The sequence below is a fragment of the Mobula birostris genome, chromosome 6 (genome assembly GCF_030028105.1).
Source record: "Mobula birostris isolate sMobBir1 chromosome 6, sMobBir1.hap1, whole genome shotgun sequence".
Lineage (NCBI taxonomy): Eukaryota > Metazoa > Chordata > Chondrichthyes > Myliobatiformes > Myliobatidae > Mobula > Mobula birostris.
The window spans coordinates 85,919,451-85,942,605 of record NC_092375.1 but is presented as its reverse complement, the minus strand read 5'-3'; the positions used below and the strand labels follow the sequence as shown (position 1 = coordinate 85,942,605).

Below are 23,155 nucleotides of genomic sequence, written 5' to 3'. Positions count from 1 at the left end.
AATTGGTTATCTTTCAGTCATTTTCCTCCATATTGTGGATATTCTTCACTAAATCTCAGCTCATCTTTGGATGTCTCTTTAATATGTACTGTACCCTTCAATCATGACTAATACTATCTTCCTACTTCTCTAAATTGTGGGGCGCCTGCATTTTGGAGCTAAGTAAATGTATTCCTAGAAATAAATGAAAGTCGTTGTTGAAAGTTAAAGGTAAAACATTTTGTTTGCCATAAAATTCTATGTAAGTAAGTTAATATTTATAATTACAGGTTATTTTGGTTCAAGTCAACCCAGGTGAGACATTTACTATAAGAAGAGAGGATGGGCAACTTCAGTGCATTACAGGTAACGTATTTTAGCATCTGTATTGAAGCATTTGATAAACATTTGAGTTGTTTTGTGAAAATCTCCAGAAAATGTGGTAGTTTATGGTTGATGATTATTTTTGGTAATATTTGCATTGAATTCTGTCAGATGAATTTACTTTATTGCAATTTGCCATTGGAATAAGTTATTAATTTACCTTTTGAAAATTCTAGTAATTCTCTGATTTTCTATAATTTTTGTAAGTTATCTTCTATAATGGTGTTTACATCATTCCCCCTAAAAGTTCATGGTAATATACGTCACAGCGCTCACTAGCAATGTACTATAGCCATCTGTTTTCTAAGTTTGTGTTAGAGTCATGGAGTCCTACAGAAAAGAAATGGGATCTTCTGCCCATCACATCTGCAGTGAATATTGTGCTCATCTACAGCAAGCCCATTTTTCCCTTTTGCATTTCCATCAGCTTTCACCTACTCCTCTCAGCCTCACCCAACCCAAATCCAAAACCAATTATCCTGCCATCCACCTACCATTCAGAATGTCTCACGGATGTGGGAGAAAACTGGAGGATCTGGAGAAAACACGTAAACTTCACAAAGACCACCAATGGTCAGGATCAGGTTTTTGCATCTATGAAGCAGCAGCACCAATTATTGTACCTCCCACCATGATAAGAAAGCTCTACAAAGTGTCAACCAGTGGGTCAAGCATAGAATACGTTGAGAGCACAAGAATTTTTACAATTCCAGCGGTCAACATAAGAATTGATCCAAAGATCACCTGCATAGAGCAGTGTATCCAGCAATGGAGCTCTGTAAGATGATGATGTTATCTGATGTTCTATCCCTGTTAAGCAGAATTTCAAAAGTGTAATTAAGTACTCCCTTGATATTCAAATGATGAAGTGAGGAAATTTAAAGATCAGAATGATGTCTGTATTGTAAAATAATAACTAAAAATATAGTTTTAGTTGACTATCATTGTATTCGAAGAGGTTTTATTCTGTAATCTATATTTTAGGGACTTTTAAAGCTCATGAAATAAATGACAAATTAACTCACTAATTAAAACTTAACTGTGGAAAACTCAAAGTAAAAAATCAGCTTTCAGAGTCTTTGGCTAATTTGAATAGTGAAATAAATAGAAACTTGCCACTGAAATTAAGTTGTATGAACCTTGTAAGAACATTTGGCAACATTCATGAGGATCACAACCATTTTAGCAGATGGATTTTAGTAGACTATATTTAGAGTGAGTGGAATACTGGTTAGTCAACTTGATAATTACACAAGAGCATAAAGATGTTTCTGATGATCTAAGGAGTTAGAAAGGGAGGGAAAGGGGTTGGGAAGGGACAGAATGGGGTAAAAAAAAAAGACATACAAATAGGATTTAACAAGGTCTTGCACATTCTAAGCAAGGAAATAATGGAAACGTTACAAATTAAATACTTGATCAAAAAAGTGTTTGTAATGCTGTCTAGGCAATTCACTTCATTATTGTTACTGTAATAGGTTGTATAGGTGTTTCATGTTATTGATAGAAGCAAGACAATTATTTCCATTTAAATGAAAATCCATTTCTCTGTGTATTAGTGGAGAATTTTGCATTAATCCCAATTTACAGAGGAGAAGTCTATCTTAATGTGATGTCCGATTGTCCCCTAAGTGAATTGATTTTTGAATGAAGTTGTGGTTACAGCGAGGTAGCAAGAGTAAAGAGTAAAAACCAAAGGGGTAATCTATATGTAGACCCAGGGGATGTGGGCAAGGTTCTAGAACATATAACATGGAACAGTACAGGCCCTTCAGCCCATGATGTTGTTCCAATCTTTAACCTGCTCAAGATCAACCAACCCTTTTGTTCAACTTAACCTTCCATTATTTTTCATCAGTGTGCCTGTCTAAGAGTCTCTTAAATGCCTTTACCACCACCCCAGCAATGCGTTGCATGCATTTATCACTCTCCGTGTAATGAAGCAATCTACCTTTGACATTCACCCTATACTTTCCTCCAGTCTCTTTAAAAGTATGTCCTCTCATATATTGCAATTGCCACCCTGGGGAAAAGGGTGCTGGCTGTTCTCTCTACGAGGGGTGATTGATAACTTCATGGCCTAAGGTAGAAGGAGTCAATTTTAGAAAACCGAGCACATTTATTTTTCAACATAGTCCCTTCCTACATTTCCACACTTGCGGTCGTGGAGCATATGGATCTTGGACCTCCAGAAAGTGTCCGCAGGAGGAGTGATTGATAAATTTGTGGCCTAAGGTAGAAGGAGTTGAGTTATACAGCTCTCATTACATGCACATGCAGGTCAACTCTTTGAGTGATTATGCAGACAGTTTGAAGTTAATAACTCATCTCCTTCTACCTTAGGCCACAAACTTAACGATCACCCCTGATGAGTTATTAACTTAACACTTTCTGCATAATCACTCAAAGAGTTGAACTGCATGTGCATGTAGCGAGAGCTGTATAACTCATCTCCTTCTACCTTAAGCCACAAATTTATCAATTACCCTTGCTGTGGACACTTTCTGGAGGTCCAAGATCCGTATGCTCCACAACTGCTGGACTAAGTGTGGAAATGTAAGAGGGGACTATGTTGAAAAATAAATGTGCTAGGTTTTCTAAAATTTACTCCTTCTACCTTAGGCCACGAACTTATTAATCACCCCTCGTATTTGTGCCTCTTATAATCTTACATACTTGACTTCAATCAAGTCCCCTTTCATCTTCCTTTGCACCAAAGAGAAAAGTCAAAGCTCGTTCAGCTTTTCCTCATAGAACACATCCACACAGCATCATGGTAATTCTCCTCTGTGCTGTCTGAATCTTCCACATCTTTCCTATATTGAGGCGACCAGAACAGAGCACAATCCCAAGTGTGATCTAATCAGAGTTTTATAGAGCTGCAACATTACCTTGCAGCTCTTGAACTTAATCCCTTGCACAATGAAGGCCATTATCCCTTGCAGTGTTGACGCGTGGCCAAGTGGTTAAGGCGTTCGTCTAGTGATCTGAAGGCACTTAACCACAGATTTCTCTGCGACGACACCGGTGCCAAGCTGTACGGGTCATTGTTGCGATGTTGCCCTTCCCTTGGACAACATCGGTGGCGTGGAGAGGGGAGACTTGCAGCATGGGCAACTGCCAGTCTTCCATACAACCTTTCCCAGGTCTGCGCCCTGAAAACCGTCCAAGGCGCAAATCCATGGTCTCACAAGACTAACGGATGCCTATTAATGAAGGCTAACACACCATGTACCAGCTTAACCACGCTATTAACTTGTGTTGCAGCTTTGAAGAATATATGGACTAGGACCCCCAAGATCCCTTTGTTCATCCACACTGCTAAGAAGCTTGCCATTAACTTTGTACTCTGCCATCAAGTTTCACCTTCCAAAGTGTACCACTTTACAGTTCTGTGGATTGAACTCCGTCTGCCTCTTCTCAGCTCTGCTCTGCATCCTGTCAATGTCCCATTGTAACCTTCAGCAATCATCTACGTCATCCACAACACCATCAATCTTCATGTCATTTGTAAATTTACTAACCCCCCACCACACACTTTCTCATCAAAGACATTTATAAAAATCACAAATGGCAGGGGTCCAAGAATAGATCCCCACAGAGTAAATACCACTAATAGCTGACCTTCAGGCAGAATATGCTCTATCTGTTACCACTCTCTGCCTTCTGTGGGCAAGCCGATTCAAAATCCATGCAGCCAAGTTTGCCTGGATCTTATGCCTCTTGACTTTCTAAATGAGCATGGGGAACCTTGCTCAACACCTCGTAAGTTTCTTTGTTTCATTATTATTGAACAGATAGATCAATGAGAATGGAACCCAGGGCAATGGTGTGCTTCTCTTGCGTGATGTGGGATGTCAGGGTGACCTCCAGTATCTGACGACTATACCTGCAAGAACTATAGAAGGGCTATGTAGGGAAGGAATGTGTTGAGCAGGAATGGCTGTTGGATATTTGGGGTTTAGATGTTTCAAAAGGGACAGGGAGGGGGGTAAAAGAGGTAGGGGAGCGAAGCGTAGTTTCACAGCTGTAGAAAGGGAGGACATCCTGAGAGAGGTGTGTACTGAGTCAGTGTCGGTGGAAGTCAGAAACAAGAAACATAGAAACATAGAAAATAGGTGCAGGAGTAGGCCATTCGGCCCTTCGAGTCTGCACCGCCATTTATTATGATCATGGCTGATCATCCAACTCAGAATCCTGCCCCAGCCTTCCCTCCATACCCCCTGATCCCCGTAGCCACAAGGGCCATATCTAACTCCCTCTTAAATATAGCCTATGAACTGGCCTCAACTGTTTCCTGTGGCAGAGAATTCCACAGATTCACCACTCTCTGTGTGAAGAAGTTTTTCCTAATCTCGGTCCTAAAAGGCTTCCCCTTTATCCTCAAACTGTGACCCCTTGTTCTGGACTTCCCCAACATCGGGAACAATCTTCCTGCATCTAGCCTGTCCAATCCCTTTAGGATTTTATACGTTTCAATTAGATCCCCCCTCAATCTTCTAAATTCCAATGAGTACAAGCCCAGTTCATCCAGTCTTTCTTCATATGAAAGTCCTGCCATCCCAGGAATCAACCTGGTGAACCTTCTTTGTACTCCCTCTATGGCAAGGATATCTTTCCTCAGATTAGGGGACCAAAACTGCATACAATACTCCAGGTGTGGTCTCACCAAGGCCTTGTACAACTGCAGTAGTACCTCCCTGCTCCTGTACTCGAATCCTCTCGCTATAAATGCCAGCATACCATTCGCCTTTTTCACCGCCTGCTGTACCTGCATGCCCACTTTCAATGACTGGTGTATAATGACACTCAGGTCTCGTTGCACCTCCCCTTTTCCTAATCGGCCACCATTCAGATAATAATCTGTTTTCCTATTTTTGCCACCAAAGTGGATAACTTCACATATATCCACATTAAATTGCACCTGCCATGAATTTGCCCACTCACCCAACCTATCCAAGTCACTCTGCATCCTCTTAGCATCTTCTTCACAGCTAACACTGCCACCCAGCTTCGTGTCATCCGCAAACTTGGAGATGCTGCATTTAATTCCCTCATCCAAGTCATTAATATATATTGTAAACAACTGGGGTCCTAGCACTGAGCCTTGCGGTACCCCACTAGTCACCGCCTGCCATTCTGAAAAGGTCCCGCTTATTCCCACTCTTTGCTTCCTGTCTGCTAACCAATTCTCCATCTATATCAATACCTTACCCCCAATACCGTGTGCTTTAAGTTTGCACCCTAATCTCCTGTGTGGGACCTTGTCAAAAGCCTTTTGAAAATCCAAACATACCACATCCACTGGTTCTCCCCTATCCACTCTACTAGTTACATCCTCAAAAAATTCTATGAGATTCGTCAGACATGATTTTCCTTTCACAAATCCATGCTGACTTTGTCCGATGATTTCACCGCTTTCCAAATGTGCTGTTATCACATCTTTGATAACTGACTCCAGCAGTTTCCCCACCACCGACGTTAGGCTAACCGATCTATAATTCCCCAGTTTCTCTCTCCCTCCTTTTTTAAAAAGTGGGGTTACATTAGCCACCCTCCAATCCTCAGGAACTAGTCCAGAATCTAACGAGTTTTGAAAAATTATCACTAATGCATCCACTATTTCTTGGGCTACTTCCTTAAGCACTCTAGGATGCAGACCATCTGGCCCTGGGGATTTATCTGCCTTCAATTTACCTAACACCACTTCCCTACTAACATGTATTTCGCTCAGTTCCTCCATCTCACTGGACCCTCTGTCCCCTACTATTTCTGGAAGATTATTTATGTCCTCCTTAGTGAAGACAGAACCAAAGTAATTATTCAATTGGTCTGCCATGTCCTTGCTCCCCATAATCAATTCACCTGTTTCTGTCTGTAGGGGACCTACATTTGTCTGTACCAGTCTTTTCCTTTTTACATATCTATAAAAGCTTTTACAGTCAGTTTTTATATTCCCTGCCAGTTTTCTCTCATAATCTTTTTTCTCCTTCCTAATTAAGCCCTTTGTCCTCCTCTGCTGAACTCTGAATTTCTCCCAGTCCTCAGGTGAGCCACTTTCTCTGGCTAATTTGTATGCTTCTTCTTTGGAATTGATACTATCCCTAATTTCTCTTGTCAGCCACGGGTGCACTACCTTCCTTGATTTATTCTTTTGCCAAACTGGGATGAACAATTGTTGTAGTTCATCCATGCAACCTTTAAATGCTTGCCATTGCATTATCCACCGTCAATCCTTTAATTGTCATTTGCCAGTCCATCTTAGCTAATTCACGTCTCATACCTTTAAAGTTACCCCTCTTTAAGTTCAGAACCTTTGTTTCTGAATTAACTATGTCACTCTCCATCTTAATGAAGAATTCCACCATATTATGGTCACTCTTACCCAAGGGGCCTCTCACGACAAGATTGCTAATTAACCCTTCCTCATTGCTCAAAACCCAGTCCAGAATAGCCTGCTCTCTAGTTGGTTCCTTGACATGTTGGTTCAAAAAACCATCCTGCATACATTCCAAGAAATCCTCTGCCTCAGCACCTTTACCAATTTGGTTCACCCAATCTACATGTAGATTGAAGTCACCCATTATAACTGCTGTTCCTTTATTGCACACACTTCTAATTTCCTGTTTAATACCATCTCCGACCTCACTACTACTGTTAGGTGGCCTGTACACAACTCCCACCAGCGTCTTCTGCCCCTTAGTGTTACGCAGCTCTACCCATATCGATTCCACATCTTCCCGGCTTATGTCCTTCCTTTCTATTGCGTTAATCTCCTCTTTAACCAGCAACGCCACCCCACCTCCTCTTCCTTCATGTCTATCCCTCCTGAGTATTGAATATCCCTGAACGTTGAGCTCCCATCCTTGGTCACCCTGGAGCCATGTCTCTGTGATCCCAACTATATCATAATCATTAATAACAATCTGCACTTTCAATTCATCCACCTTATTACGAATGCTCCTTGCATTGACACACAAAGCCTTCAGGCGCTCTTTTACAACTCTCTTAGCCCTTATACAATTATGTTGAAAAGTGGCCCTTTTTAATGCTTGCCCTGGATTTGTCGACCTGCCACTTTTACTTTTCTCCTTAGTACTTTTCGCTTCTACCCTCACTTTACACCCCTCTGTCTCTCTGCACTGGTTCCCATCCCCCTGTTGTGAACTAACCTCCTCACACCTAGCCTCTTTAATTTGATTCCCACCCCCCAACCATTCTAGTTTAAAGTCACCTCAGTAGGCCTCGCTAATCTCCCTGCCAGGATATTGGTCCCCCTAGGATTCAAGTGTAACCCGTCCTTTTTGTACAGGTCACGCCTGCAAAGAAGCAATCATTCTATTAGGACTATTTTATAAGCCCCCAATAACAAACAGTTCTAACTGAAGACTTCTCTCATCTGTGTTCACGAATGGAAGGCATGAAAGATACTACGTTTACAGAGGGGTACATTGATATTCTCGAGCATGTCAGTCTTAAGAACGCGGAAATGTCAGATATCTTTGAAAGCAAAGGGGTGGATAAATCTTGAGGGCCAAATGAGATGTATTCCAAGACTCTATGGGAAGCAAAGTAGGAAATTACTGGGATCGAGACAGATTTTTACATCTTTGTTAGTCATAAGTGAGGTAGTAGAATATTGGAGGATAGTTAATGTTCCTTTTTTTAAGAAAGGCAGCAGGGATATAAGCCAGAGAACTTTACATCTCATTTTATTGATTGGAACATCTGACTCCAAATAGCTTTTGTAGAAGGCATTACCCCAGAGGTTCACACACTTTTTCCAAGAAATACATGTAATATTAGATTATTTTTTTCAATAACTAAATGAACAAGTATAATGTTTCTTCTGTAATTTATTTAATTAGGTTTTCTTTATCTAGTTTTAGGATTTATATGAAGATCTGATCACATTCTAGGTCATATTTATGCAGAAGTAGAGAAAATTCTACCGGGTTCACAAACTTTCTGGCACCACTGTACGTCCAGACTCAGTTCTGGACTTTGACCTTTGGCTTTGTCCTCTGGAGTTTGTTGACCTCTGGATACTGGCCCCAGGACTCACCGATCACGAGTTTTACCTTTGGGCCTCAACCTTGAACTTGCCAGTCATGGGTTTGACCCTAAGGGATTGCTGTCATTTGACCATGCAGCGCTTTGGACTTCAACTTCTGAACCAATCCTGGTGGCTTGTAGTTCACTGACCCTCATGAATCCTGCCCTTACAGAGTCTGACTCAGGGTTCACTGACCTGGGGATCACCTGTTGACCCAATCTCCAATATCACTGACCTTCAATTGCGTAGCAATCCAATCTGGACTCTGAACAGAAGCTCCTGCTCCTGATCCTTCATTCTCCCTCATCCCTGTCCTAAACCCTACCTGACTTAGCTCCCTGCATGGTTCCTAAAACCATCCCTATGAGCGTATAAAAAACAAGTAAGTCTGAGCCATGACATGGACGGGCATTGCAGCTTGGCGTTATTTTGACCCAAACACCAGCTCTTACGTGTGAGTATTCATTAAGGGCACTGTGAGGCCTTCTGTAAAGTCTCATTCTCCTACATTCCAAGGAATAAAATTAGAGCTTGGTCAACCTGTCCCTATAACTGAGGCCTTCTCATCTTGGCAACATCCTCATAAATCTTTTCTGCACTCTTTCCAGTGTAACCTCATTTTTCCTATAAAAGGATGACCAGAATTGTGCACAGTACTCCAAGTGGGGCTTCACTAATGACTTTACACAACTACAATATTATGTTCCAACTCCTGTACAGTGTACTGATTGATGAAACAGACATTCCATATGCCTTTTTCACCACCCTGTTTACCTATGACACCCCATTCAATGAACTATGCATTTATAATCAGAATCAGGTTTATTATCACTGGCATGTGTCATGAAATTTGTCAGTGTAGCAGCGGCAGCGGTTCAATGCAATACATAATATACGAGGGATGATTGATAAGTTTGTAGCCTAAGGTAGAAGGAGTCAATTTTAGAAAGCCTAGCACATTTATTTTTCAACATAGTCCCCTCCTACATTTACACACTCAGTCCAGCGGTAGTGGAGCATACGGATCCCTTCTTTGTGGAAGTCGGCATCTTGGACCTCCAGAAAGTGGTCCACAGCAGGGGTGATTGATAAGTTCGTGGCCTAAGGTTGAAGGAGATGAGTTATTAACTTCAAACTTTCTGCATAATCACTCAAAGAGTTGAACTGCACATGCATGTAATGAGAGCTGTATAATTCATCTCCTTCTACCTTAGGCCACGAACTTATCAATCACCCCTTGTAGAAGAAAAATAATAGTAATTAGATTAAAATTCGTGCAAAAACCAGAAATAATATATATTAAAAAGTGAGGTAGTGTCCACGGCTTCAATGTCCATTTAGGAATTGGATGGTGGATGGGAAGAAGCTGTTCCTGAATCGCTGAGTGTGTGCTTTCAGACTTTTGTACTTCCTGCCTGATGGTAACAGTGAGAAAAGGGCATGCCCTGGGTGCTGGAGACCCTTGATAATGGACGTTGCCTTTCTGAGACACCGCTCCTTGAAGATGTCCTGGGTACTTTGTAGGCTAGTACCCAAGATGGAGCCAACTAAATTTACAACCCTCTGCAGCTTCTTTCGGTCCTGAGCAGTAGCCCCCCCCCCCCCACCCCCATAGCAGACAGTGATGCAGCCTGTCAGAATGCTCTCCACAGTACATCTATAGAAGTTTTTGAGTGTATTTGTTGACATACCATATCTCTTCAAACTCCTAATGACGTATAGTCGCTGTCTTGCCTTCTTTATAACTGCATCAATATGTTGGGACCAGGTTAGGTCCTCAGAGGTCTTGACACCCAGGACCTTGAAACTGCTCACTCTTGATCCTTGGTTTTACCCTTCTTGAAGTCTACAATCAGCTCTTTCATCTTACTGATGTTGAGTGCAAGGTTGTTGCTGTGGCACCACTCCACTAGTTGGCATATATCGCTCCTATATGCAATCTCATCTCCATCTGAGATTCTGTCAAAAATAGCAGTATCATCAGCAAATTAATAGATGGTATTTGAGCTATGTCTAGCCACACAGTCTTGGGCATAGAGAGATAGAGAGAGAGTGGAGTAGTGGGCTAAGCACACCCCCCCGAGGTGCACCAGTGTTGATCATCAGCGAGGAGGAGATGTTATCACCAATCTGCACAGATTGTGGTCTTCCGGTTAGGAAGTCGAGGATCCAATTGCAGAGGGAGGTACAGAGGCCCAGGTTCTAAAACTTCTCAATCAGGATTGTGGGAATGATGGTAAATGGTATTATAGTTGATGAACAGCATCCTGACATAGGTGTTTGTATTGTCCAGGTGGTCTAAGGCCATGTGTAGAGCTATGGAGAATGCATCTGCCGTTGACCTATTGTGGTGATAGGCAAATTGTAATGGGTCCAGGTCCTTGCTGAGGCAGGAGTCCAGTCTAGTCATGATCAACCTCTCAAAGCATTTCATCACTGTAGGTGTGAGTGCTACCAGGCGATAGTTATTAAGGCAGCTCACATTATTCTTCTTGGGCACTGGTCTAATTGTTGCCCTTTTGAAGCAAGTGGGAACTTACGCCCATAGCAGTGAGAGGTTGAAAATGTCCATGAATACTCCCACCAGCTGGTTGGCACAGGTTTTCAGAGCCTTACCAGGTACTCCATTGAGATCTTCCTAAGTCCCTCCGTTCCGTTACATTCCCTAGTGCCCTAGCATTCATAGTTAAGTCCTACACTGGTTTGACTTTCCAAAATAGATCATCTCGCACTTATCTCTATTGAAATCCATTTGCTGCTCCTTGACCCACTTGTCTTAACTGATCAAATTCTCCTTCCTCACTGTCAACAGCAACACCCAATTTTGTGCAATCAGCAAACGTACTGATCAAGCCTAGTGCATTCGCATCCAAATAATTTATATACAGTGCTGTGGAAAAGTCTTAGGGTGCCTAACACTTTTTGCACAGTACTGTATATTGGTTAAGATAGGAAGGTTGCTGGGGAACAAATAAGGGTACTTATCTGTGTATTAGCTCAGTAGTAAGTGTTACTTAGTAACCAGAAAGACATAATATGGAGTATTGTGCGAAAGTCTTAGGCACCCTGTACATGTGCCTGAGAGTTTTGCACAGTACACTCAGACCCTGCTTAATGCTGAGGATACATTCCTCATAGGTGGAGCACTATGTAAATCAGCGCTATGCGGGGTCATTATAACATTACATAAATGGACATGTGTGCATGATTTAAAAACAATCAAACCTGAGATATATGATATATTATTTCATGCATACACAATAATTCAAGGAGCAACAGACACACAAATAGGCCTAACCTGTACATCAGTGGTGCAGCAACACATCACAGCAGTAGCAGATGGAAACGGGGTGTTGGAGGGACTGGGCTGTGGGTCTTCCTCTAACTTTGGCTTCTTCTTCGAGTAGGCGTCAAGATTTGACTGCCTTTTCTTAAGTTTCCTTTCATGAAGCAGTTCTTGGTAGCAGGAAATCATGTGGCGAACACCTACCTCTCTTTTTCTTATTGCTTCACTCCCAGTCTGGGTCATTATCGATGAACATTGCAAATTTCAAAGAGGGGCCAAAATCAATCTGACGCTCACTAGCTTCCAAACACTGTATCACTTGCAGTTTCACATCCATGCTACTGCTTTTCCTGGATGTCTTAGATGTACTACCCTCACTGGAAGTTGCAGGCTGTTTTCCAGACATTATGGGTGGGGGAAAAACGTTAAATAAATTGGCAAGGGAGCAAAAATGTTTACACACACACACGGGGGAGGCAGAGCGTAAACTAATATGTGGTTGGCTGTGTGTGGCTCAGAGCATATGCATAGTGCTCTCATTGGCTGATTGAATGTTTACTGTAATGGCAGCCGCTGTTGAGGAGTTTTCAGTGTTGTTTAGAATGGTTTTTTTGTCACGAAACGGTGCTATGTGGGGTAGCGTTATGCAGGGTCTGAGTGTACTATAAATATCAAACCACGAGGGTCCCAACACCAGCCCCTGTGGCACATCACTAGTCACTGGCCTCCGTTTGGTAAAACAACCTTCAGCCACCATCTGCTTCCTACCTTGGCAATTTTGAATTCACCCAAGTAGCTGTCCTTGAATTCTGTAGGACTTAACTTTCCAGACCAGCCTATCATTGCTCCAAGTTTTATTGATATGATTGGGGGATAAATATTAACCAGTACACAAGGGACAAACGTTCAAATTGTACCATGTGATCTTATAAATCCAACAGGGCAAAACAAGATCTTGGAATTATAGTTGTGGAGGGGGGGGGGGAGTTTGGAAATTCACATTTCTATTGGTGGTTTACTGTTTTGAATTGTTAACTTCGATTCTGGGCCGAGATCTCTATCATTTAGACCCCATGTGGAAGATCAAATGCTACCAACTGAGCTACTGCTGATATTCTTAAAGGCATATTCCCTCAGGGAACATAAGGTGGAAAGATAACGTTTATTTTAACATTGAAGCAACTTACTAAAACTACTGAAGGAAATTGTTCTGAATCTTTAAGGGACTGGTGTGAAGGGAACAATTTAACTGGGATATTGTGTTTAACTCAAGTATATTACTGTTTAAGAAGGATATTAAAACATTGTAGAGAATACAGGATGGTATCTTGCATCCAAAGTGTACATTTAAGGCAGACAAAAAATTGTGGCAAAGTAATAATTGACATTTTATTAGTGGAATTAATCTGCAGATGCCAGAAATATTTACCATGTGGTGAATAGCTTAAATACATAAAACATGTCATATTATCACAAATATTTTAATACCTGCTAATTATTACTTCATAGCTGCATTGAGAACAAGCTGCTGTTCTCACTCAACTATCAGGCATCATCTTTCAGTGACAACTGAGCAGAGATGGATTTATTGATCTATTTAGAGATCTAGTATGAAACAGACTTTACAGCCCAATGAGCTGTGCTGCCCAGGAAACCACATATTTAGTCCTAGCCTAATCACAGGACAATTTATAAAGAGTGTAATTGAACAGACACCTGGATGTGACTTTGTCATATCCTGGATATTTATCTAAAATTACATATGTGTTTAATTCCATAATAAGTCTCAAAACCTCCAGTACTGCGCATGGCAGGTGGCTGAAGGCAGTCTCCCAACTGAGATGATCATAATCATTTTTGACTTGTATCTCTCCAGTATAATTAAATTTGCAAATTTTTATGCATAACTAAATATTTGTGTTTGAGTATACTGAGGTTTTTGACAGTGAAGAATGTAGGCTTATGGAACCTGGTCACTGAGGAGCTTATTAAAAATCAGGTTTCATTGGGGAGTGTGATTGGTTGCCATTTGTTCCTAGAATATCTACTTGTGAGTCATGGTATGCTGTAAATACACAGCACAAATGAGTCACCAAAGGCACTGTCATAGATCTGGATTGTGCTGCATTGGAGATTTAGGGCTTTGAATTAGGAAGGATGGATATTTCCCATGGAAACAATCTTTATTTAAATTGGTTAAATGAGTGCAAATACTTGATTAATAACAATTAAGAGGTTTTTCTGAATGTAAGTTATTTAAGGAAAACTTTAGACTGGTTGCAATTCAAGACTAATGTCAATGTCCAGAGAGAAATGAATAGAGAAACACTGATTTGCTTATTAAATTATCTCAGCATTTCTTCTTTTCATCGGATTTTTGAAATATAAATATTCATTAATAGTTAACTGCACCTTAAATATTTCTTAATCTAGCTATCACACCCCACCCCTGTGATTCTTTTGAGATCCTTTACTGAGTAACATTTTACTGCTTAAAATTCTTAACTTCGTGTACTATAAATATCTTTATTAATATTGATTAGCTTCTGAAAAATAAGAACAGCTCAAATATCTTGTATTATCTATATATTATGAAAACATTTTAAGGTGTGACAGAAATACTGATTAATACTGATAAATATTTGTTGCTAATCTAAATGTATGTTCATAATTTAGAGTTAATTGAGATTGTATCAAAGTTCAAAGTGAATTTATTATCAAAGTACATACACGTCATCAAACACAATCCAGAGATCCATTTTCTTGTGGGTATTCACAGTAAATGCAAAGAAATGCAGCAGAATCAATGAAAGACACAAGAAAATGGACAATCAATCAATGTGCAAAAGATAACAAACTGCAAGTACAAAAAGAGAAAAAAAATTGAGAACATGAGATGAAGAGTCCTGGAAAGCAAGTCCATAGATTGCGTTCAGTGAGTGAAGCTGAATGAAGTTATCCCCTCTGTTTCAAAAGCCTGATGTCTGAGGAGTTCTTGAAGCTAATGGTCCTGAGGCTCCTGTACCTCCTCTCTGATGCAGCAGCAAGGAGAGAGCATAGCCTGGATGGTTGGGGTCCTTGATGATAGATGCTGCCTTCCTGTGACAATGCTCCATGTAAATATGCTCAATGATGGAGAGGGTTTTACCCATGATGGAATGGGCTGTATCCACTACTTTTTGTAGGCTTTTCCATTCAAGGGCATTGGTGTTTCCATACCAGACCATGATGCAACTACTCAGTATATTCTTCACCACACATATATAGAAATTTGTTAAAGTTTCAGATGGCATGCTGAATCTACGCCAACTTCGAAGAAAGTAGAGGAGCACCAAGGGTAGATCCTCTGTGATGATAACACCGAGGAACTTAAAGTTGGCTGATCTTCTCCACTTCTGATCCCTGAGGACTGGCTCATGGACCTCCTATTTCCTCCTACTGTAGTCAATAATCAGCTCCTTGGTCTTGCTGACATTGAGTTGAGAGGTGGTTGTTGTGGCACCACTCAAGACAGATTTTCAGTCTACTCCCTATATTCTGATTCATCACCATATTTGATTTGGTCAATGTTAGCAAACTTAAATATAGCATTGGAGCTGTTTTTAGGCTTCACAGTCATAAGTTTAAAGCGGGTAGAGCAGGGAGCTAAGCACACAGCCCTGTGGTGCACCTGTGCTGATGGTGATTGTGGAGGAGATGTTATTGGCAATCCAGACTGACTGGGGTCTGCAAGTGAGAAAATCGAGGATCCAGTTGCACAAGGAGGTATTTGGGCTTATTGATTAGTTTTGAGGTGATGATATAATTGAATGGCATGTTGTAGTCATTGAAGAACATCCTGATGTACAGTATGCATTTTCACTGTCCAGATATTCCAGGGTTGAGGGAAGAGCCAATGAACTGGCATCTGCTATGGACCTATTGTGACAGTAGGCAAATTGGAGCAGACCCAAGTCACTTCTCAGGCAGGAGTTGATTGGTTTCATCACCAGCCTCTCAAAGCACTTCATCAAAGTGTATGTAAAGTGCTACTGGACAATAATCATTGAGGGAGTTTATCATGTTTTTCTGAGGCACTAGTATAAGTACAGCCTGCTTGAAGCACTTTCTGCTAAAGTGAGAGTTAAAGAGTTCAGTGAACACTGCAGCCAGTTGATTAGCACAGATCTTTAGTATTCGGCCAGCTACCCTGTCTGGGTCAGGTGCTTTCCATGGGTTCGCCCTCCTGAAGAATGCTCTCATGTCGGCCTCAGAGACTGAAATCACACGGTCACAGGGTCTGTGGAAGTTTGTGAAGTTTGTTCTACATTTTTTATTTTATTTTACTTAGAGATATGGCACTGAGTGGGCCCTTCTGGCCCTTCGAGCTGCACTGCCCAGAAACACTGATTTAATTATGGGATAATTTACAATGACTGATTAACCTACCTACAGATCTTTGGACTGTGGGAGGAAACCGGAGGACCCAGAGAAAACCCGCGCATTTCTTAGGAAGGACGTACAAAGTCTCTGCAGAGAGCACCAGGATTTAACACCAACTCTGATGCTTCGAGCTATAATACCATTCCACTAACCATTATGCTATCATTTTTTTGATGGTCAAAATCAGCATAAAAGGCGCTGAGTTAATCTGGGAGTGAAACCTTGTTGTCACCTATGTCAATTGGTTTCACTTGTAGAAGGTCATAGCATTTAAGTCCTACCACAGCTGTTGAGCATCCTTTAATGATTCAAGTTTGGTCCAGAATTGCCATACCACATATGAGAAGACATTTTGGAGGTCATGCCTGGACCTCTTGTGTTTTAATTGGTCAGCAGAACTGATCTGGTCCTCAGCAAATTGTGGATCTCATAGTTCATCCAGGGCTTCTGGCTATGGAATGATTTTTTTGGGAACACACTCATCTATGACTCTGTAAAGTCCGTGCAACCCTGGTGTATTTGTTCAGATCCTCTGATGAGTCCTTGAACACGGCCCAGGGCCCCAACTCAAAGCAATCCTATAGTGGCTCCTCTGCCTTCTGCAACCACTTCTGTTGTTTTTACATCTGACTGGATGCGAGTAGGAGGAGGACAGCTTGATGGTCAGATTTCCCAAAATAAAGTCCAGGGATTGGACAGTAGGCATTCCTAATCACAGTATAACAGTGGTCTAATGTGTTGGAAACCCTTGTGCTCCAGGTGACATGTTGATTATAATTGGGCAGAGATTTCTTCAATCAAATGTGATTGAAGACCCCAGCAATGATTGAAGAATGTTGGGGTAGACTGTTTATTGTTTGCTGATTGCAGCACTCAATACTTTTACAGCACAGGGTGTTCCAAAGTTCGGAGTTCAATTCTGGTGCTGTTCTGTAAGGAGTCGCTGTACGTCCTCCCCATGGAATGCATGGCTTTTCCCCTGGTTCCCCACTTTACTCTTACAGTCCAAGGATGTACCAGGTAGATTATTTGGTCACTGTAAATTGTCCCATGATTAAGTTAGGGTTAGTCGGGTTTGTTGGAGGTTGATTGGGTGACATAACTTGAAGGGCTGGAAGGGCCTACTCCATGCTGTATCGCTAAAATAAACTGTGGTTAGGGTCACAGAGGAGAACTCCCTTGGTAAGTAGGATGGTTGGCACATAATCATTAGATGTACCAGCTCAGGCGAACGAGAGTGCAACAAGACTGCTATGTCTGAGCACCACCATGAAACATGGATCCCCAGCTTTTGTCTTCTTCAAATCAGCAGTCCGGTCCATCCAGTGTATCAAAAAGCCCTTAAGTCTTACCGACGTGAGCCATGTCACCATGAAATACAGAATGCAGTAATTCCTCATTTCCCTCCAAATCAGCAATCTTGTTCTCCAGCTATATTTGCTAACAAGATACTGAGTAAAGGAAGTTTCATACCCTAACAATCTTTACATTTCATTCAAGAAGTTTTGTATACCCAAGAAATTTTGCTTTGTTGCTCTGGAATGGTTAGCAAGCATTTGTATGTAAACTCTAAAATGGCACTCAATCCCAGCATCCTACTATGCCATTCAATGAAATCATTTTTTTCTGCCTTAATTTGTAACCTGTTGTAGTCTAACATTAATACTTTACTTTATACTTTATTGTCGCCAAACAATTGGTACTAGAACATACAATCATCACAGTGATATTTGATTCTGCGCTTCACACTCCCTGGATTACAAATGTTAAATATTAAAGATATTAAAAATAGTTAAAATTAGTAAATATTAAAAATTTAAATTATAAATCATAAATAGAAAATAGAAAAATGGAAAGTAAGGTAGTGCAAAAAAACCGAGAGGCGGGTCCGGATATTTGGAAGGTACGGCTTAGATCTGGGTCAGGATCCGTTCAGCAGTCTTATCACAGTTGGAAAGAAGCTGTTCCCAAATCTGGCCGTACGAGTCTTCAAGCTCCTGAACCTTTTCCTGGAGGGAAGAGGGATGAAAAGTGTGTTGGCTGAGTGGGTCGTGACTTTGATTATCCTGGCAGCACTGCTCCGACAGCATGCGGTGTAAAGTGAGTCCACGGACAGAAGATTGGTTTGTGTGATGTGCTGTATCGTGTTCACGATCTTCTGCAGCTTCTTTCGGTCTTGGACAGGACAACTTCCATACCAGGTTGTGATGCACCCTAGAAGAATGCTTTCTACGGTGCATCTATAAAAATTAGTGAGGGTTTTAGGGGACAGACCAAATTTCTTTAGCTTTCTCAGGAAGTAAAGGCGCTGGTGGGCCTTCTTGGCAGTGAACTCTGCTTGGTTGCACCAAGTCAGATCATTTGTGATATTGACCTTGATGAACTTAAAGCTTTTGACCTGTTCACTTGCGCACCACCGATGTAAATTGGGTCGTGTGGTCCGCTACTCCTTCTGAAGTCAACAACCAATTCCTTCGTCTTGCTGACATTGAGGGATAGGTTATTGTCTTCGCACCATGCCACCAGGTTCTTAATTTCCTCTCTGTACTCAAACTCATCATTACCTGAGATACGGCCTACAATTGTTGTGCCATCAGCAAACTTATATATTGAGTTTGATGGAAACTTGGCTACACAATCATGAGTGTACAGTGGGTACAGCAGGGGGCTGAGTACGCAGTATACAATAGTAGGGAAAGTGCTGAAATACATAATATACGATGAACAGAAATACTTTGAAAAGTCTAAAAATACTGAAGAAATGTAGCATAGATTTATGAATATAAAATTACATCGGGAGTGATGTAAAATCCACTGGAATGATTTGAGGATGTGACTTGTAGGATAGGTAAAGGAGAGCCAATGGACTTGGTGTGAGTGAACTTAGACTTTCAAATAAAGTACTTTCAATAAAGTACCATTGGTCAACAAGGTTAGAGCACAAGAAGAAGGGAATAGTACACTGATGTAGATTGAGGATTCATTATTGGACAGAAAGCAAAGACAGGCAATAAACAGCTTCTTTGCAGATTGACAGGCTGTTACTATTTATGGTCTATATCAACAATTAGGCAAGGGGACCTAATGATAATGTTTGTAAATTATTTGCTGATACAAACTAAGTGGGATTTAAAGTAAGATAGAGGATGTAAAGAGTCATTTTCATTGAAAGAGTGCAGCAAAGAATCGCCAGATTGATTTTCTACCATACGTGCAGATGGAATGAAATAGATCAAACCTGCATTCTCTGTAATTTAGAGTATGAGATGAGATCTCACTGAAACATGCAAAATTTTTGTAGGGCCTGACAGGCAAGATACAAGGAGGATATTTCCTATGAGGAGCTTAAAACTATCAATCACAGTCTCAAAATATTAGGCAGGCCATTTAAGACTGAGGTGAGAACCACCTTCTTTTAGATGGTGGTTAACCTTTGGAATTCTTTATTCCAGAGAGTCGTGGAGACTTGATCATCACAGTATTTGAATAGAAAACAGAGTGATAGATTTCTGGATTTGGGGATAATAGAAAATGGCACTGAGGTAGAAACCCATCCATATTCTTCCCAAATAACAGAGCAGGATTGAATGATTTTTTTGTTCTGATGATATTCTAGTCAGTGGAAAGAGCAAACAGATCTCAAGCTAATAAATTAACCAAAGAATGGTATCCATGGCAGTGCAAATACCACTGTTCTAAGCCTGTGTTACCTTTTGAAGTGAAGTGCTGTCTACTGTTTCTGAGATGCAAAAGATGGGCATGTGACTTCAATTGATTGCCCATTTTTTCCTTGATTAACTGGCCAAAGGTATCACGTTCTTAATGATAGTTTCTGGAGATGTTCCTCATTGGTAGACTATAGCTAGGAATTCGTTTGTGACTTTTGCTGTGAACTTGCTTTTAGGTTCATATGCACAGATATACTATGGATATTTCTATGTTACTATAATTTAAAAAACTACAATGCTTCAAGGATATTTTGTTAATAGAAGCAGAGACTTCATAGTACATTATCTAATGTCTGTCATTATTTACATAATATTATTTGCTGCTGTATTTGAATATCCGAATATAACTAAGATAGAAACTTACTGTTGCTGATACTCTTTCTTTTTTTAAACATTTAAATCCTGATTGCTCAATAAAGTCATAGGATACTAGCACCTCAAATATAGAACTCCAACATTGTTCAGATGCTATTGGGATTAGTGTAGATGGGCAAAAGAGGTCAGCATCAACATCAGAGGCTGAAGGGGCAGTTTCTATGCAATACAGCTCTGAGTAAATCTATGCAGAAAATAAACTTAACATCTGTGCCTAATAGTTTATTACTAGTTTTACTTTTTAACATTGCCGTGTTAACAATTCTTTCCTTCTACAGATGCAACTTGACCAACTGAGCTCCCCCAACAGATTGTTTGTTGCTCTGATAGATTTCTGTTAGTTTTCAGGAGGAATGGAGTAATAAAGTTCAACACAAAGAGGCTATTCAGCCCACAGAATCAATACCACCTCATAGAGCAATCTCATTCCCACACTAATTTCCCTGTATCCTATAACCTAGGTATAAAGATCAGCAATATTGGCAAGATGTGCTTGGAGTTAAATTGTCTTCCCTTCCTCTACTTCATTTCTACAATAGACTTTGTTCCTAGATTAGTAGGCACTGGAGTTCTGGACTGGATAATGGTGTGATTTTTATGCATTTTTCACATACATCTTTTGCTCAGTTAAAAGTTAAAATGCTTTGAAAATTGTTATGCCAGACACAGTTTGCAGTCAAATTTAGATCAGATTGGTTTGAAATCCGTTATCGGTTCAAATTCAGAATAGAGTACAACACTTGAGAAAAGGTTTCATTTTGTAATGCTTATCAAAAAAATTGAGTAAGAACGTAAGAGTTCTGAATATTACCTGGTCAATGTGTACTTTGAAATTATTTCCACAAATAGAAATAGTGTTGGCAATATTTTGTGAATCAAAAGACTACTGGCACAGGTCATCTAAACTATAGATTTATTTTAAACACTTTTTTAGATAGTTGTGTTGAACATGTCAGTGGTGTGTATATGTTACATTATTTAGATGTTTGTGTCCTTTGTTTTTTGATGTCAGTATTCATCATTTGTTGTATGGTGTCAGAAATTGGTGTTTTTTTTTACAGAAACATAAGTTAACCTAATGCACTGCAGTAATTTCTGATCAACGTTTTCTTCTCTGAATAATATGGAAAGAATGAATCACAGATTTCCACATTAGGCTAATGTTAAAAATAGTGTGTTAAGCTTGACCTGTTCAATCTGCTGGGTTTTATATAAGCTATTCCAGGCAATAAATAGAAACACTTTGCTTTGAAGAAACACATTTGCAGCAATGCTATTCCCATTGTTTATAATTTGTAAATGCAACTATCTGTTTTACATAACTACAGTAAATCTAATCTTACTAATAACTGTTCTATGCTGTATGTCTTTTCTAAACAAAATGAAACCAGTGCAATTTTGCAAATAAGTAATTCTCCAAACTTCAAGTTTTATGTTGTTCTATTATTCAAAGAGTGAGTGTTTTAGGTTTTACTAGTTTTAAAAAAATAGTGATACATAGTCTTTCTTTTTCAATATTTTTATTGATTTCAATATAGAAGAATACAGAGTCCAAGAGGATACATATTATAAAACAAAAGAAAAAAATATAATACCAGATACAGTATATTGAATCACATTAACGAACTCCTTACTCTATATTCATATAGACTAAATTAATTCATATATTAGAATATAAACAATTTTATAAAAAAAGATCTATACCCACTACCAAAGTCAAAGCTGTTTGGGAAAAAAAAAGAAAAAAAAATCTTATCAGATAATAAAATATGCTATTAATCAACTTCTGTACTTTAACGAGAAGTCAAAGATTATAGAAATAATTTAAAAGCAGCCCCCACAAATTTTGAAAATCTTGGTTAGATTCAGAAATTGAACAACGAATCTTTTCTAAATTTAGGCATGCCATAACATCCCGTAACCACTGAGCATGATTAGGCGGAACAGCATCCTTCCATTTAAACAAATACGCCCTCCTAGTGATAAGAGGGATAAAAGCCAGAATGTGCAAATCAGATGTCTTCAAGATGATATCTTTCCTTCCAACAATACCAAATAGGGCAGTCAAAGGATTAGGCTTAAAATTTACTTTAAGGAGTACAGAAAAAGTTTGGAATACTTCCTTCCAATATTTTCCAAGACTTGGGCACATCCAAAACATATGAATAAGTGCAGCTTCTCCGTTGTTACACCTATCAGAGTGGGGAGATATATCCATATAAAAACGAGATAACTTATCCTTGGTCATATAAGCCCTATGAACCACTTTAAATTGTAGAAGAGAATGACGAGCACATAACAATGAAGTATTAACCAATTTAAAAATCTCATTCCAAGTTAAATCTTGTTCCCAAAGATTTTTGATTTTTGTCTAAAGAATCATTTCTCATGCCCAACAACATTCATAAATATTGGATATTGAACCATTATAAAATGATTTCATATTAAGAATTTTGTCTAATACATTCTTATCAGGATTATTAGGAAATGTATATAATTGAGATCGCAGAAAATCTCTAATCTGTAAATACTGAAAAAAATAGTTTTTTGGTAAACTATATTTAGTTTGTTGTGATACATATTCTAAGATTTAGATTAGATTATGAGGACACTCAGTCCTCGTTTATTGTCATTTAGAAATGCATGCATTAAAAAAATGATACAATGTTCCTCCAGAATGATGTCACAAGATACACAGGATAAACCAAGACTAAAACTGACAAAACCACATAATTATAACATATAGTTACAACAGTGCGAAGCAATACCGTAATTTGATAAAGAGCAGACCATGGGCATGGTAAAAAAAAGCCTCAAAAGTCCTGATAGCCTCATCATCTCACGCAGAAGGTAGAAGAGAGAAACTCCCCCCGCCATGAACTTCCAAGTGCTGCAAACTTGCCGATGCAGCACCATTGGAAGCAC

At 39.8% G+C, this 23,155-nt stretch overlaps 1 protein-coding gene across 6 annotated transcripts in view; it reads left to right on the top strand.

Moving 5' to 3' along the window:
- Positions 1-23,155, top strand: part of fndc3a (fibronectin type III domain containing 3A) — a 240,054-nt gene that overhangs the window by 90,215 nt on the left and 126,684 nt on the right. For all 6 annotated transcript variants that reach the window (XR_011886362.1, XR_011886361.1, XM_072260774.1 and 3 more), the window contains exon 3: positions 270-345. Coding sequence is in view for 4 of the 6 variants with exons in the window: in XM_072260774.1 (XP_072116875.1) it covers positions 270-345 (76 nt within the window). In the remaining 2 variants the exon portion in view is untranslated. The remainder of the gene's footprint in view (positions 1-269; positions 346-23,155) is intronic.